The 17,190-nt window shown below is 39.4% G+C and overlaps 1 protein-coding gene across 1 annotated transcript in view; it reads right to left on the reverse strand.

Moving 5' to 3' along the window:
* Positions 1-10,183: 10,183 nt before the first annotated feature.
* Positions 10,184-17,190, reverse strand: part of JAKMIP3 (Janus kinase and microtubule interacting protein 3) — a 124,523-nt gene continuing 117,516 nt past the window's right edge. The window contains exons 19-22 of the mRNA XM_048506879.1: positions 15,190-15,393; positions 14,730-14,795; positions 11,818-11,859; positions 10,184-10,969 (exon numbers count right to left, since the gene is read on the reverse strand). Of these exons, the coding sequence (XP_048362836.1) occupies positions 10,841-10,969; positions 11,818-11,859; positions 14,730-14,795; positions 15,190-15,393 (441 nt within the window). The 3' untranslated portion in view covers positions 10,184-10,840. The remainder of the gene's footprint in view (positions 10,970-11,817; positions 11,860-14,729; positions 14,796-15,189; positions 15,394-17,190) is intronic.

Here is a 17,190-nt window from a genome sequence, read left to right on the forward strand (position 1 = left end):
GCACACTTATCAAATATTCATTAATAATAAATAGAAGGTAAAGAGGCCAGCTTACTGACAAATTATATTTCTCCCCTCCAAAATAGAATGATTGGATTTTAAATGGCTTTCTACAGTTCTTTCATCTTTGACCCTTAACACATTTCAAAGGAAATGAACCTTTTGACTAACTAATTTGGTTTATTTGGAATGATTCTAATGACTATAGATAAATAATTATTTTCTATTAAAAATTCTGTGCTGACAATTACTAATTAAAATTAATATTTGGAAGAGGGAGAGAAAGCAAACAATAGGATGAATTGTGAATATTTTCAAATTCTCATTCTTGTGTTCTGGGTGTTTTCCAGTTGTCTTCATTTATCAGGGACGTTCCCTGTTTTCACCTAGTCCTTGAGAAATTATTGTCTTAATTTTCTCCCAGTTTTTGAATTTTGTAAAGGCCTTATTAAAAAAACCTTTAGTGTAAATTAGTATTTATTTATTTATTTATTTATTTAATTAATTAATTAATTAATTTCAATTTGGTATGCCGCCCCATCCCCGAAGGGCTCTGGGCAATGTACAACATCAACATAAAATACAATAACAAGAGGGCGAGTAGATAGCAACTAATAGATAATATCTAACATTAAGCACTCAGCCCCATAAACTCTAAAATATTAATTTAATTTTAAACAGCGATTGCTACATAAAAATTGGCATCATTTTTCATAGTCCAGTGCCTCCCCAGGATTTCCAGCAGTTACTTAAATCTCAAAATGGGGTCAAAATGTCATCTGGGTCAGGAATTAATGAAAGTGTATGAGCATTAAGGACCCATAACATATAAAGCCAGCCTTCTAACACAGTATACTGGCTAAATTCCGAAACAGACTATCCAACATAGAAAGCCAGGCCTATGTGCCTTGCCTCAAATTTCTGGTCCTGTTTAAAATTACAATAGTTACACATCCTTAACTCCAGCGGGCATCAATGGACATTATTAATAGTAATTCCTGGTAGTTTCAGTGGCATTGAAATTTAGGAAGAGAGATCAGGATATCTGCATCGATGATTGTCTTGCCTATGAGAAAGTCTCTGTCCTTTGGTGGCACCAGCACCAGCAGCAGGAAATGTTGTGGGGAGGGAAAGGCAGTGAGAGAGAATATCTGCTCTAGGACAGTCTCCTTCTTTAGCGGTCTGTGATCTAGGGAATTGTTTTGCCTCTTTAATGTGTTTGTGTGTGGGGGGGGGAGGATTACTTTTGGAACAGTAATATTAACAGAAGTGCAACTTAAAGGGCTAAGCCTTGACTACCAGGTGTGATGAGATCTGTGCCTTTAAGAATATATTAATAGTTTGAGTTAAGAGAACCAGGCCTGAGTAGCTCTCTGCAGAAAAACTCAGGGGAAATGAGGGAGTGTGTCCCCCCATGTAAACAAAGAAATGCATGAGTAATGGGCCAATAACTTGAAATAATTTCAGGTTGAGTTTTAATATATTTTACTGTATCTATTGTTAAATATTGTAAGTTGGGAGGAGAAGGGCGGCATGTAAAACTAATTTAAATAAATAAAGACACACAAGTTGGATTCCTGAAAATGAAATTAAATAACTGAAGCTATCTTGCTCATTATCTCATTCCTGTCCTCTACACCTCTCCTCTAGAAAGCCACCATTGGACTAAGGGATAGCAGGGAGGGGGAACTGACCCATAATTCTCCTCTTTGCTGGTGGGCAAGTTTTAGATCATTCGCTGAACTTGCTGTGCTCATGCCAGAGTGAGAGGGAGCATTTTGTCCTATATTGTCAAGGTCCCTCCTCCTAATACTCAGCAGTGGTTTTATGGAGTTGTGGGGAGGAGTTTGGATCTAAATCCCATGCTTGTTAAAATTTGCAGTTACTCTTGACCAAATGCTGAAACAAAAGCTATGTCACTAATCTTTTATTAAGATCAACCAAAATGACACAAAACAGCGACTGAGCTCTTCAGAACTATTTAGGTGGAGTTATAATAATAATGCACATGAGCACAAAAAGGGGAGGAGAGGAAAAATATGTCTATCAGAGCACGACGCTTCCTTTGTCCACATCTGGTAGGGATTTGCTTTAGACCAGTGTGCGTTCCTGCAACCTACTGCTTTATAGAATGGTTTCGTAAATGTTATACTCAGTAAAACATCAACGTGCCACTTGAAAGCGAAGAGTTATTAATTTATTTTCAAAATTTCAAGAGTAAGAACAGGATTTTGAATTCTACAGTCTTACCAGCTAATTACCGCTTTACTTCAGGCAAATCTGCTCCTCCCTTTGTTCTCTTCAGGACCTTATACATATTTACAGCTTGCATAAAGATAGCAGTTAATATAATAAAATATGCTGCTTTCATGTCCTCAAAAACAAAATGGAGATAGAAAAAGTGATGCAGACTTATTTCCTTTATACAGGCTCAAGGGATATTTTAGCAACTGAAGGTTCTCTGCAAAAGTAAAATTCGACGGGAATTTGCTGCTAAAATCCAAATGCTTTCAAGTTATTGACACATTTATGCAAATACATTCTGAAAACTGGTGCAATACAGTGGCTAAAGCTATGTGCTTGGAAGTTCTGGATTCAGCTAGGTAATTCCCTAGGAAGTTTAAGGCAAGACATTTTTTCTCAGGCTCAGCTTTTTTTCCTCATTCAACCATGTGGGCATGATAATACTTTAGAGCAATGGTTTTCAGCCTTTCCAAACCCAGAACCTTCTGAGTTGAAATAACATTTGACAGACACTAATATCAAGTCTAAATCTGTGAACGGCAGATTCAAGAAGTTGGGGAAAGAAAATAGAAGCCAAGCAGTTGGAGAGCAACCATACTGAGGAAGAAGTAAAACATCAGAGCTACAGAGGAAACTTGTACACCACTGGCTGTCCTGGTTGCAGTGACGGAGGGGAAACTGTGCCCGGGACATGAACTGTCTGTGCGCCCCCTCCCACCCCGCCCCAAAATGCCCCTGACATGCCCCACCCCACCTCAACATGCCGCTGCCCCCGACACATGACTACAACCCTTCCAGCCTTCTAGAGCATTACAAATAATACATCACCAATGACAGTGGGTTATATATATGAGGCATTCTCCTTCTCACCTGTGATAGTCAAATCTTTCCTCATTTTCCACTACTTCTGTAAAGTTAGTCTGCTCATAAGTGACAAGAACTTTGCTTATTGAAATATACTATATGTGTGAAAAGGGCCATCAAGTTGAAGCTGATTTAAGATAACTCTGGCAAGGATCTGTCAAGGCAAGTAAGAAGCAGAGGTGGTTTGCCATTGCCTTCCTTTGCAGAGCCTTCCTTGTTTGTCTCCCAAGTACCGACTCTGATCAGTATGTGAGATCTGATGAGATCAGGTCATACATGCTGCCTTCCCCAGCCAATATACTACATACTACAGTTATCCCTTCCACATTGCTGGGATTAGGGGCATGGCATCACCGATAATCTGGTAATCTGCATAAACATTTTTGGCCCTCCCTTTGTACCAGAGCAGAAGTCTGATTCTTTTCTTTTATCTAAACTTTTTAAAAGTGCATATTTATGGTATTAAAAATAGGTTGATATTACACAATACTATATGTATATTTTATGCATTTCTGAGTTTCTAAATGTTTTTGTATTGTCTGCTGGCCTTCGCATGTCATCTGTGGCTTCTGGAAAACTTCAAAAAAATTCCCATTTTATTTCTTATGCCAATCAGTAATATATCAATACCACGATGGGGGAAAGTCACGATGTTGAAGGGATAACTGTATTCCTAAACTACTATGGAAAGGTTATATATTATATGCTAGTTTATAACATTAAAATAATGTTGATTCTACTACTACTAATTCTCCAAAGGGAATAAATTATAACAAACTTAATTGGAAAGGAATATGTGAGAGCTAAACAAATGACTGCCACAGCCACTTATCTGAAAATGGCACCCACCTGAAACACAAGTATTGATCTTAACAACACATCACCCCATTAAAAACATTATTCATTGAGAAGCTTGAGTCACTGCAGTGCTAATAATCAACACCCTTTCTTCTTTTTGTTGTTCCCAGAAGCTACCATGTACACTTGTTCTCTCCCTCCCTCCCTCCCCCCCACCACCATGCTACTGTTCGGAAACTGACTTCCCTCCCATCAGGGTATGTCTTATATTAATGAACCAAGTCAAGAGTCAGTCAGGTTTTTGTACCACTTAGACCAGTCTTTTGGTGTGCTCAGGACCCTTCTTCAGCACAGCTTGTTTCTTCAGTCTCTTGCCTCAAGACATTTTCCAAAGCTTTCTCAGTCTACATGCACAAATGGGACTCTACATGGTATAAAAATGATATCTTGTCTGCCTGCCCCCATGGGCAAGGGTGTCCCAGTGAATCACTGACAGATGGGAGCAATCAATTCTTTGCCAGTAAATGCTATCAGAGCCTCAAATGTAACAGCTGTGAAGAAGCTTAATAGATGTAAGGGCCTTTTACAATGGTAATTGAGGTGTTTAACCCTAGTAGTCTGGTCGCTAATAAGTACACTCTTGAAGTACTGTATTATAAAAAACTTTTCTTCACGGCTTTTCTTCCTTGATTTATGTATATGAATAGTGACAATCTCCAGCAAATTTGATGAGTGTCTGAAAACTTATACATCAGTTACAAGTTAGTTACACTGTTACTGACGTTCACTACTAAATATTGACTCTACTTAAACAAATATCCCTATGATATTGGAAAACACCCTCCCCCCAATAACAGTCATGTAAAACTATTTTATGAGGATGGACCCAGAGTTTTCCTGAACTTTTCATCAGGGCAGATATTAAATGTGAAAAATGGTGGGAGAAGAGAAAGAAGTTTCAAAGTATAATGGAAAAATCCATAGTGAACAAAGTCTTTTTAAAAGACAGACCAGAAAGGGCTGTAGACTTAATCTGATCAGATGCAATTAATTGCAAAACAAATTTTAAGATGAACCAGTCAGAGGGATAAAAATGCAAAATATAAAATATTTGAAAATATTAAAATATTAAAGTTAATGATTAATAAAAAAAATACAGGTTCCTTATAAAGCAGAGAGCTGAGGATGTGACAGCACTCTGATTAACATAGCTGGATATTCATTTCAGGTCATTTTAGACAGAGTCAATAGAAGCCAGATTGGAAGAGCTTTGCTTTTAGAATTCATTAATGTAGAACATTATAATCCCTCTAGTAATGGAGAGTGTTATAATTTAATACTATTCATCTTGCAATAAGATCTTTCAACATTTCTTTGATAAATTTGGTACTTACCAAGAGCATAAGCTAGCCATGTTGGTCCATAAGGAAAAAAGAATCATGCTTCTTTACATTTTTGCACATTTATAAATCTTGTTTGGGATTGAATATTGTAACATATTCATGGATGCTACTGTGCATTTACAATTTACAGACCGCTCACATGAATGTCATAAATTTTCATATAGAGATAACATATCATCTCCATATGGGAGAGTGATGGGGAAAGGTGTCCCTGTTGATTCTCTGGATCTCTTGGAAGTTTTTGATACCATCAACCATAGTATCCTTCTGGAGAGGCTGACTGGGTTTGAAGTAGAAGGTACCATCCTTTGGTGGTTTTCCTGCTACTTAAGTAAACCATTGCAGAGGTGCTGCTGCTCAGTCCCATGGTGTTTATGCTATGTTATGACATGTTCCATCATGTCCTCCATGCTGTTTATCACCTTAATCAAACTGCTGGAAGAGATTGTCCAGGGATTTGGATTAAGGTGTAACCAGTATGTGAATGATACCCATCTCTGTTTCTCCTTGACATCTAAGCCAGATGGATCTGTGGAAGTCCTGAATATATCCATGGAGAAGATAATGGGATGGTTGAAGACCAATAAAGTGAAGTTTAGTCCAGACAAGACTGAGGTGCTATTGGTCAATGGAGGATCTGCTTGTGGACTGTGGAGTCAGCCTATCTTGGAGGGAGTTCCTCTAAAGGAGTAGGTTCATTGCTTGGGAGTGCTACTGGATCCTGGCCTGTGATCAGAGGCCCAGTTCCCCTGTGTGGTACATAGTACCTTGTATCAGCTCTGGCTAGTTCCCCAGCTACAACTGTTCCTCAAAAGATTCCTCAAAACTGTTCCTCAAAAAACTGACCATGGCGATTCATGCTGTCATGACATCCAAGTTAGATTACTGTAACAAACTCTATGTGGGGCTGAGCACTGTCATGAGTTGCCTACACAGATTGTATCACTCCCATGCTTGAAGGATCTGCCCTGGTTACCCATCAATTTCTGGGAACAATTCAGAGTGCTGGTTCTTCCTTGTAAGGCCCTAAATGGATTGAGGGCAGGTACCTGAAGGACCAGCTCCTCCCATTCTATCTCACCAGTTACCAGCTGCCTTTCAAGCCATGTTCTCTGTACCCCTGCCTTTCAGAGGTGAAGCAGGTGCTGACTGCAGGTGGCATTTTCTGTGGTGGCAACTCGCCTCTGGAGCATCCACCCCCTTGAAGATCACCCGGCACTTTATTTTCTTTCAGACACCAGGCCAAAATGTATCTTTTTTTACAAAGGCTTTTAATTACACAGTTGATTCCACTTGTCTTTTTAATGGCCTGCTTCTGTTTTATGGATAGTTTTAACGCTATTCATGTCCAATTGCTTGTTTTTAATGATTTGTGTTTAACAGCTTGTTTTGATGTTGTCAGGGTGTTCTAATGGGAGGCTGCCTTGAGCAGGACTCCCAAGAAGCAGCAGAACCTCCCCCCCCTTAAATAAATATCCAAATAAATAAATAATAGAGAAAACATGATATAGACTATTATAGTGTATCATTACTCCCTTTGCAATGTGTGAGATATTTTAACATTCAGTGTATGCAGTTCAATCTCGCAATTTCATCTACCTATGGTGATATCTTCTTTCGTTTACAGAAATCATTTTCAACTAATGAACTGTCCTCTGGTGAAGCTGTTTGCTGTTGATATCTTAATAGACCACTTCAATAAAGCAGAGTTTTAAATTACCGTAAAGCCCATTAGGAACATTTGCCAAATTGTTTGTCACAGAGACTCTGGTGAAACACAAGGCAAAGCCCCTTTCCTTATCAATTGGAGCTTCATTTTGACCAACCAGTGTCCCCAGCTGTGTGGCAGAAGCTACACTGTGTCTAAGCTCCAACCATGATGTCATTATTCTTGCCTCAGGAATTTTATCTAATCTCATCACAGAAGGTTGCCCGCAGTTCAGGCTGACATTGTCAATTCAAAACACATCAACTGAAACACTGAAATGGTGGCGCCAGGCAGCCTTGCAATTAAACAATTGGGCAATTTTTAGTGTCTGGGGTAAATTTTCAGTTCCATATTAATTTACCAACAACTTTCACAATGAAGCAGCCAAACTATGCCAAAATTCAGAGCAACAGAACAATAGATACCCAATATAAGAAAGCTTATGTTGTTGGATATAAATCCAAACTCTTCTTATGTGTACTAACAATTGAATATAACCAGTATAATGGACATGTAACACGTGTATGTAAAGCTTCCACAGTCCAGACACTGGTCATTGTGAACCTCTTAATAGGAAGAATCACAAATGAGGTTTCACAAAAATCACAAATGTACACAAGAGCACACTGAGTGATGGTTTAGTGCAGTAGCATAAATCTGTTCTTTGTTTGCGCTCTGATTACTATTAATCTTTTTAATGTCCCTATCTTTAAATCACACCTAAGACCAAACTATACCTTACATTTTTGAAGAGAGGAGTCCAAGGTTGCAGTGCCAAAGATGGGTTTCCTTCAGTCTAAGCGAGGTTTTGGGAATACGCCGGCTTCCACCCGTTGCCGAGCGAATGGCAATGTGTGGAAGCTGGCATATTCCCTGCGCCGCTCCCAAATGGCTTCTTACCTGCTCCCGACTTCCATCGCTCTGAGGAGGTCAGGGGACATGCCTCCTGGCCTCCATCGCTGCAGTCGTCGCTCTGGCCATGGGGGTGTGTCCCCTGGCCTTTTCAGAGCGACGGAAGCCAGGAGAAGGTAAGAAGCCATTTGGGAGCTGCGCAGCGGTGCAGAGCCTGCTCCGCCAACTGCTCAGCCCATGGCGGCGTTTGTGTGAATGGCCCCAGGGCTTGCACCAGCATGAATCATGCCGATGCAGCACTGCAAATCTGGCTGTGAGGAAAGAGCCATAGATAACTTTGAAAGGGGATTAGATAACTCCATGGACAGAATTGCTCTGTCAAAACCTGTATTAGTCATAACAGCAAAACTAAAACCCCAATATGAGTAGCCATAAGAAAAAAACCAATAAGTTGCCGCCTTTGTGTCCAGTTATAAGAACACTGCGCTCACAACGTAGCCTGTAACTGTTTAGTTGTATGTAAACATATATGGAGTTTAGGTTTATCTCACCCATACCAAAAGACCATTCTATAGAATTATTTTAGAACATATTTTATATTGAATCACATAAACTATTAATTCTTACAGCTCTCATAATTGAAATCTTACTGACAGCCAACCTGGCATACAGGAGCCATCAAAATGGCTTACAAGCCAAGTTGACTTGTCTAACAGTTTGAAAAAAAAAGAAAACTACAATTCATTTGCATTTGGATTAGAGCTCCCCCACGTGGAGAATCCTGTGCCTGGAAATGTGAAACTGCAATCAAGTTAAATTCCACAGCCTACAGTCTACATACATTATGTGGAAATGAGCTCATTAATTCTGGCAGAAAACTTCCTGCCGAGTAAAGATGCTTAGGATGACAGCGAAGTGAATGTACTTCTGATATTCAATGTCCAACCATAATAACAAATTTCTAGAATTTGATGAAAAATGCAACTACTACCCAAGTTAGCTCAAAAGAAAATCAATGGTATTTGCCTTGCAAATTATATTATATTAAGGATGCAATCTTAAGTATACCTAGCTAAAATTAAGTTCCATTAATACCAATAAGACATTATGTAAACATCACTAGGAAAAGGTTGTACAATGAAATGTTGCAATTAATTCCACTTTCATGGTGTTGCACTTTGTGCTATGTATTGGTTCAGCACATTTGTACCACTGCAACTAAGTTTTGGATACACTCTACACTGAACAACAGCCTCTTTTATGTTTAAACATATAATAATTTTTGTACATAAAACTAATAAGGATGCCCAAGATACAATGAAGAAAACCAAATTAACCTCCATGGTTTAAATGGAAGACAGATGATACATAGCAAAACAAGCACAAAAATTAATTAGCACTGAGAAAATTACCTGGTTCTTTTATACTCCCTCCCAGTCCACCATCAGAGGGGAATCAGAGGGTTGTTGCAACAGGGGTAAAATCAACTAAAACTAGAAACTCAACCAAAGCAATAAAAACATAGGCAAATTGTGAAAGCCAGGGCAGGAAGTGATGAGCCAGTGCTTGGCTCTTGTGTCTCTTTCTTATACCACGTCTAGGGTAATGCCCATTGCCACTTTGGGGTCAGGGAGGTTTCTTCCAGATCAGATTGGCCAAGGATCCTGGAGTTTTTTCCCTTTCTCGGGGCATAGAACAGGGGTAACGGGTGTGTGTGTGTGTAGGAAGGAGAGTATGTATGTATATATAAATACATATACGGCACAACTTTCCTCTAGCGTCAGAGGAAATCTCCATTGTTAACAGAAGAAATTGACAGGATCCAACATATTGTCTTAAACAATTTCTACTGATCTATTGTATTGTTTCACATAAAGAATATTACATCAACATGTTTATGAAAATGTGAATACATGAAATTATCACTTCTCACCTTTGTGTAATTCTTTGAGCTTCAAGGTCATGCTGACACTTCCAGAGGTAACCACTCTTTTCTCTTGTTGCCCTTTCTTTTACCATATCAGGTTGGGAAAATTATACATGCGCATTTCCATCAAAAAATCCTCATTTATCACTCGGTCACTTCTCTCTTGTCTTGTTTCTGCATTCTTCCACTTTTGTGCTTCTTTATTTACAGCTGACATTAAAAGCATTTCAATCCAACTGAAAACTCCACATGATGCTTGTGCTTTCTTGGCATTGTAAACAAATGTTGTGGACAATGTTTCCATTTTAGGAATCAGATGTACATTTGCTTCATCTGTCTCTTAGCTTTAACTTCAAACTTCAAGACTTTATTAACTTCAAACTTCAAGATTTTTCTTCATCTCAAATTTTAAGTGCATTAGGCTTTTCAGAATTGTTCCATTCTTCTGCTAGTGGCACAGACAAGAGTCAATGAAAATTTCAGAGCAAAATAAAACCTAAAAAAATTACAGTGGCTGGGAAAGCAAACCCTTCATTATATCCAGTGTTGTGAAAAGGGAATATGTTTCTCCCAAATGTTATCTAACTGCTTCTATTTCCCCATTTTTACAGTCTGAAACATACTATGGAATGCACTTTTCGTATTTTTCCACCGAATCGTATTTTCCCCATTGATCATGGAACTCTTTATTCAAGATGTGTTTTTAAATAACTATGAAGAACAGTACAGAGGACGAATGTGCAAAACAGGACATGTTCACTTCTTTACAGAAGCAGCTAACTGCCTGCTTAGCAGGAAACCAGAACGTATCACTTCATTGGAATGAATTTACTGCTTTTCACGTAAAGCTGAAATCGTTGCGAGCAGGCTTCCCTTTAGGAAGCCAGGAATTGTTAATCATAACATTTTTGGCTTTCTTCTTTGACAGTTCTAATACTAGTTTGTAAAAAGTTATGGTTACGCTTGCCAGAAGATCACTTCAAAATAGAATTCTCACGAGTCCTTATTTATCTTTTTTATATAAAAAGTCAAAAGATTAGATCTTCAGTCTTTAATGTCAAAATACAGTATATAGACTAGTTTATTGAAATGGAAATGTCTGCTTTTCTCTTCATTGTGGCACGCATTGTGAAGTTGTTCCATAAAAGAAGAATTTCTAGCTTTCTCTGTACGCTGAAAGAGAAAGATATATAAAAGAGACTAAAGTTATTAACATGCATAGTGCATTCTGCTGCTCATGCTAGCAAGATGCAACTTCCAGAGATGGTATATGCATACTGGAGAAACCAGTGTGGCAAAGAAAAGGGTAGGAAATGGTTATCTTTGCCACATTGTTTCCTGTGCAAAGGTAGTAACATTGTAGCTGAAAATAGGAAAAAGGCAAAAAGGAAGCAGCCTCTAATACCAAATTAAAGGATCTTACTACATGATACATGATCCACAGATCAGGTCTACGTTTGCCACAAGTTCTGTCACTCAATTGTGTGTTTGTAAGATCCACACTGGAAACTCAATTCCCAGAGTATACAGGGCCTCATTTAGATCAAGACTGCTATCATGGACAGCCTTCACCATGGAGGCTAATTGGATGTTCAGGACATCAATGGATTGAGGTTTTTTGTTTGTGTGTGACTTGAAGAAAGAACCCAAGAGATTAAGCTGGAAAGTGTCAGGTCCAAATACGCTGGCAACCAGAATTAAACTGGAATATGAAAATGTATTGTTAAAAATTATGTGTGGCATTTACAAGTTCTTGAACAAGTTTAATTTGTATGAATTCTTTTAAACTATTTGCATTTTTTAAACTTTCCCTATTGAATGTTGAATATAGCTGTGAACTAGATTTATTTCCCTACAGGAATTTCCAGTCTTAGAGCAAAGTCCATCAGCTTGGCCAGGAACCCTAACTGCATCCTGATTGTGTGCCTCTCCTACACTTTGAGGAATCCATGATTGAGGAGGGCATTAAGGAAGAACAGGAGACAGCGTAGAAACTAGGAACGGCTAAACAGGACACTTACCCATTGCTGGCGGATGGAGGTACTATGACCAGAGAATGAAAGCTAAAGAGAAAAATAGAAATAAAAATAAAAACTGAAAATAGGAAATTGGGGGGAAAGAAAAAGGGAAAAGAGAGAAAAAGAAAAAGGGATTTATAGTGAGACTAATACAAAACAAGCAATGACTAGACAAGGGAGAAGAATAACAGTCCGGAGCAGCAAAGAAAAGCAATAAGTTTTCAAAATCTGTGCTTTGAAAAAGGGAATCGGTCCCAAGTTGTAATGCTAGGGGGACACCCATGTTAGCCTGCTGCATTAAAAAAAAAATAGAGAGCCCTGTAGCATCTTAAAAACTAAAACAAATTTCTTCCAGCACATGTTTCTGTGGACTAGAGCCGATATTTACAGATCTTTGTAGATACTTGTAAAAAAGCAAAAAGCAAAAAAGAATGTTATAGTGTATGCATGATAACAATATGTACTTGCACGTAATGCTTTGTCTCAGCACACATTCTCTATAACTTGAGTTGCCAACCTCCAGGTGGTGGCTGGAGATCTCCCACAATTACAATTGCTCTCCGGGTGAAAGTGAGCAGTTCCTCTGAAGAAAATAGATCCTTGGGGAGGTGGACTGTATGGCATTAAATCCCATTGAAGTCCCTCCCCTCCCAAAATTCCACCATCCCCAAGCTCCACCTCCAAAAATCTCCAGGTCTTTCCCAACCTGGAGCTGGCAGAACTATCAGTAATGGAGACAACCTTACTACTAGATGATGGCAACTTTCTTATGCAACCTGAGCTCTGTGGCCCTCAGACCACAGTTTGAGGACTGACATTAACCACACTGGCGTAATGCCCATTGGGCAAGGTGGGCAGCTGCCCAGGGCATCACCTTGTGGGGGGCATCAAAATGCTGGGTTCGTTTTTGGGTATTTTAGTGGTTTTCCATTTTTGGCCTGCAGGGGGCGCAGTTTTTAGGCTAGTGGCACCAAAATTTCAGGGTATCATCAGGAGACTGTCCTTATGCTACCCCCCAAGTTTGGTGAGGTTTGGTTCAGGCAGCCCAAAGTTATGGACCCCCAAAAGGGGTGCCCCATCCCCCATTGTTTCCAATGGGAGATAATAGGAGATGGGGGCTACAGATTTGAGGGTCCATATGTACCCCCCTGAACCAAACCTGCATTCAAACTCTTGGGGGGGGTATCATTAGGAGCAGTCTCCTCTCGATAAAAGAACCCTGAAAGCTTTGAACTGTGCCTTCAGAAATGTGCCCCCTTCAGCCTGCAACCCCCATTGACAGCAATGCAGAAAACTCAATGCAGAACATAAAGATTCTTGGAGGCAAATTTCACAGAGATGTTCCTGCAGGGGGTCCATTTTTTTATGTATGGGCTACCAAAATTTCAGGGTATCATCTGTAGATGATGGCACCCTCAAGGATTTGAGGTGCAGTTTGGTTCAAGGAGCCCCAAAGAGTTAAGCGGGACCCTCAAAGGAGTAACCCCCATCTCCTTAGCAGAAGAATACCAGGGGATGGGGCACCCCCTTTGAGTGGTCCATAACTTTGAACCCTTCGCTAAACCAAACTGCACTGTAAACTCTTGAGGGAACACCTATAAGGAGCCAGTTTCAGATGATACCGAGGTGCTGAAATTTTGGTGCTGATACATCCAATAAATACACCCCCCTGCAGGAACATCCCAGAAATTCTGCCCAATAATCTTTGTTCTGCATTGAGTTTTCTGTATTGCTGTCCATGGGGGTTGCAGGCTGGTGGGGGGGACATTTCTGAAGGCACAGTCTCAAAACTTTCAGGGTCTCATCAGGAGAATGCCCTGATAATACCCCCCAGGTTTGGTGCAGTTTGGTTCAGGGGGGCCAAAGTTATGGACCCTCAAAACTGTAGCCCCCATCTCCTATTATCTCCCATTGGAAACAATGGGGGATGGGGCACCCCCTTTGGGAGTCCATAACTTTGGACTCCTTGAACCAAACCTCATCAGACTTGGGGAGTAGCATAAGAACAGTATCCTGATGATATGCTGAAATTGTGGTGCTGATGTGTCTAAAAATGCACCCCCTTGGTGCAAAAAAAATTTGGTCGTGGTGGAGTGGCCGCCCGGGGGGGGCATCCAACTCAGGTTTTGCCCAGGGCTACAGTTTGCCCAGGGCTGCCTCGTTATGCCCCTGATTAACCACCTCTAACTAGTTTGATGATGGCTGATTCTGCATGGGCCAAAAACAGTATAAACCCAATTTCACTGTTTTAAACCCTTTTACACCATTTTCACACTGCTGTTTTTGGCCCATGCGGAAACAGTCGATGAAAATGACCAGTTTTTCTTGCTGTAATGTTGGGGAATATAAGATGTCCCTCTCTTAAATGGGAAAGGGCAGTTGCCCTCTTTAAGGTCTCAATTATACAACATTCTGGGCATTCCATATATGGAGTACCAAGTGATTTTTTAATACACTTACTAGCTACATGTATACTGATACTACTAGCGCAGTTGCAGGCTCATGCACAGAAGGAGAGCCTTTATCAAGACTTTCATGGCACCTGGCCATCACACTGTTGCATGCCTCTCCTGCACCAGCAGAATTACCCCTCCATCGATGTCCATGTCCATTTCGCTGGCAAAACTGATACTGATGCCAATGTGGAGGTCATGCCCTTCCAATGCAACTTTAGCCTCTCCTCTTCGGATTGCGCTGTTACAGTTCAATCCGATGTAGAGTTAGTCTAGTCTGAGCCTAAAGGAATGTGTGCATTTTGTCTGAGTTTGTCTCTTTAGGATTGTAGTGTCAGTTATTTCCATTATCCAACTGGATTATATGAATGAAATTAGACTGCCCCACCTTAAGGTTTATGTATCATCCATTTTGAACATACCTTCTTGTGTCATTCTAATTTTTTCAATTATGTTACCTACCTTTTCTTCTAATTCCTTTATTTGTCTTTTTTGGCCTTCAATTCTTTCTTCTAGCTCCTTAATCCTCTGTGAAATATAAACATTATGTGAAAACGGTTTCTTTAAAAAAAGATATACTTTTTCAAAGGCTTCAAGGTTTAGGTGGAGCTGTGAGGCAAATTTGTTTATTTCTCTGAATTGAACAACATTCTCATGATAGTTTAGATCCAGAAAGAAAGTGGTTACTTTCTTTCACTGTGAAGTGACATTTTACAATCAAGCAGTGGTGAGCATTACATGAATTATTGGGATCCCATGGCCCTAATCTGGGTACACTCCATACTGTTCAAGCTTATCTGATGCCAATACAAACACAGCTAAAGTAATATGTAGCTCCAACCACTGTTCATACTCCCCCCACCCCAAGTTTTAATCTAAACGAGCAGCTTTTTCAATAACATACCCTTGTATCAGAGCATACCTGTTGTGCATGTTGAATAAGCTCCATCCTTTCCCGGAGAATCTGGGCATCCCGTTCTCGGAGTTCACTCATAACCTGCCGTTTCCATTGCTCCACAGCATTCTTCAACTTCTCTCTCTCCTCTTCTGAGAGTATTTCTAACATTTTGGCTCCCGCTTCCTGCTGCAGGGCATCGTACAGCATGGCTTCTAATTCCAGAATGTGCTACATAAGAATAAGAAATCATACATTCGTGAAGTTGGCTGAGATATTTTGGCAGCATCTACCTTGCAGCTTGTTTTCTTCCTTAATACACCTGGCATGAGTTGTCTGAAGAGGTGGGAATTTAAAGGGAAGTTTGGAGTGACCTGAAAGTAAAAAATATCTCTTCTTCCTTTGGGAATATCCAAACCAAAATCACATTTCACCTGAATTTTCCCCATAATTTTTTTAAAATGGCAGCTTAAAACGTTTTTTCCCTCTTTGAACAGTACCTACTGCATTCTAGGCTACATGAGAATAATTACTTAGGAACTCTAAGTTGCTCGATCCAGGCCAGTTTTTCACACTGAGTTAACCACCAGCTATTCCACTCTGGAACCAGAAGAACAAAAGGAAATTCCAGAAGAAAATCAATTATGTTGTTGCAGTAACTGTATGCAGAGAAGGAACCTCACTATTAAGCTCAGCATTAATTGTCTAACATCAGCAATTTTATCATCTGTTCCACACACAATTATTCAGTGAATCAACAAAAACATTACAAACAGTTCAGTCAATTAACTATCAACTTAGACAATTCTTTGTCTAATCAAATTCTTTGTCTAATCAATTTATAGGAAATCAAAATAAATAAATCATAGAAAAGATAAAAATAGATTATATTATACTATATAAAAGTTATATTAAAATGGAAAATACAAAAATAAGAAATTAAAACATAATATTGTTATTAGTGTATTTTAGTATTAATATAAAAGAAACAGTACTATTATATTAGGTTTGAATATTAGTCCCAAAAGATATGTCCTTGGGTTTCCTTCTTAAGATCACCAGGGGGCCCCAAAGTCCATAAAATTTGATTTCAACAGTATCCTTCTTGTAGTTACTAATTATTCATCTACCAGATGGCCCACAAATCCACTACTACTGCATCCAACCTCAGGCCCCTTCCACGTATACAAAATGATGCACTTTCAATCCACTTTCAATGTACTTTGCAGCTGGATTTTACGGTGTGGAATAGCAAGATCCACTCGCAAACAATTGTGAAAGTGGACTGAAAGTGCATTATTCTGCATGTGCAGAAGAGGCCTCTGTTTCATAGAATTTTAACTGTATTCCATATAATTCAAGTCAAGTGTAATCTTTTTGGGTGCTTTTGAATCAAATCTTTGTTTAATACATATCCAATTAAATATCTCATTAAAAAATAAAAATGAAAAAGTTAAAATAGTCCATTTACAAAATAAAAAAGGAATGGGGCAGGGGAGAACTTGAAACAGTCTTAGAGCTGTTTATCTGGATAATGGCAATCCAAAAATATGCCCCCAAAAGCCAAAACATCTTTTTTTCAGATTTATTTTTGGCAGAAAAGTGGCATCAATTTAAGGGAGTTGAAAAATGGATCTTGAAAAATGCCTTTTTGGGGGGCATTTCAGGCCACTTTGCAATAAAAAATGGGGAGGGGGAGTAACCCTCATGTCACTCTTGCTCTCCTTCACCTACTTACTGAACAAAAAACCACATGGTCTCACAGGAAGCAGGCAGCAGAGAACTGAATGCTGTGCTCAGATCGGCTGGACCTAACTTTCAACTTGGCACTGCTGCCTCTGGAGTCCATTTGGACTTGGAAGTGGTAGATAGCACAGAGATGAATGCTTGGTTCAGTTCAGTGGTTTCAGCATTCGGCTCTAAAGCTGAGAATTTTGGGGGGTCAGGTTTAAATGACCTGAACATTTTTTTTAAAGCCCCCAAAGTCAACAAACCTATCTATTGCAGTATAGAGGTTTGCCCTTTTAA

This window comes from Sphaerodactylus townsendi, linkage group LG08 (genome assembly GCF_021028975.2).
Source record: "Sphaerodactylus townsendi isolate TG3544 linkage group LG08, MPM_Stown_v2.3, whole genome shotgun sequence".
Taxonomy (NCBI): Eukaryota; Metazoa; Chordata; class Lepidosauria; order Squamata; family Sphaerodactylidae; genus Sphaerodactylus; species Sphaerodactylus townsendi.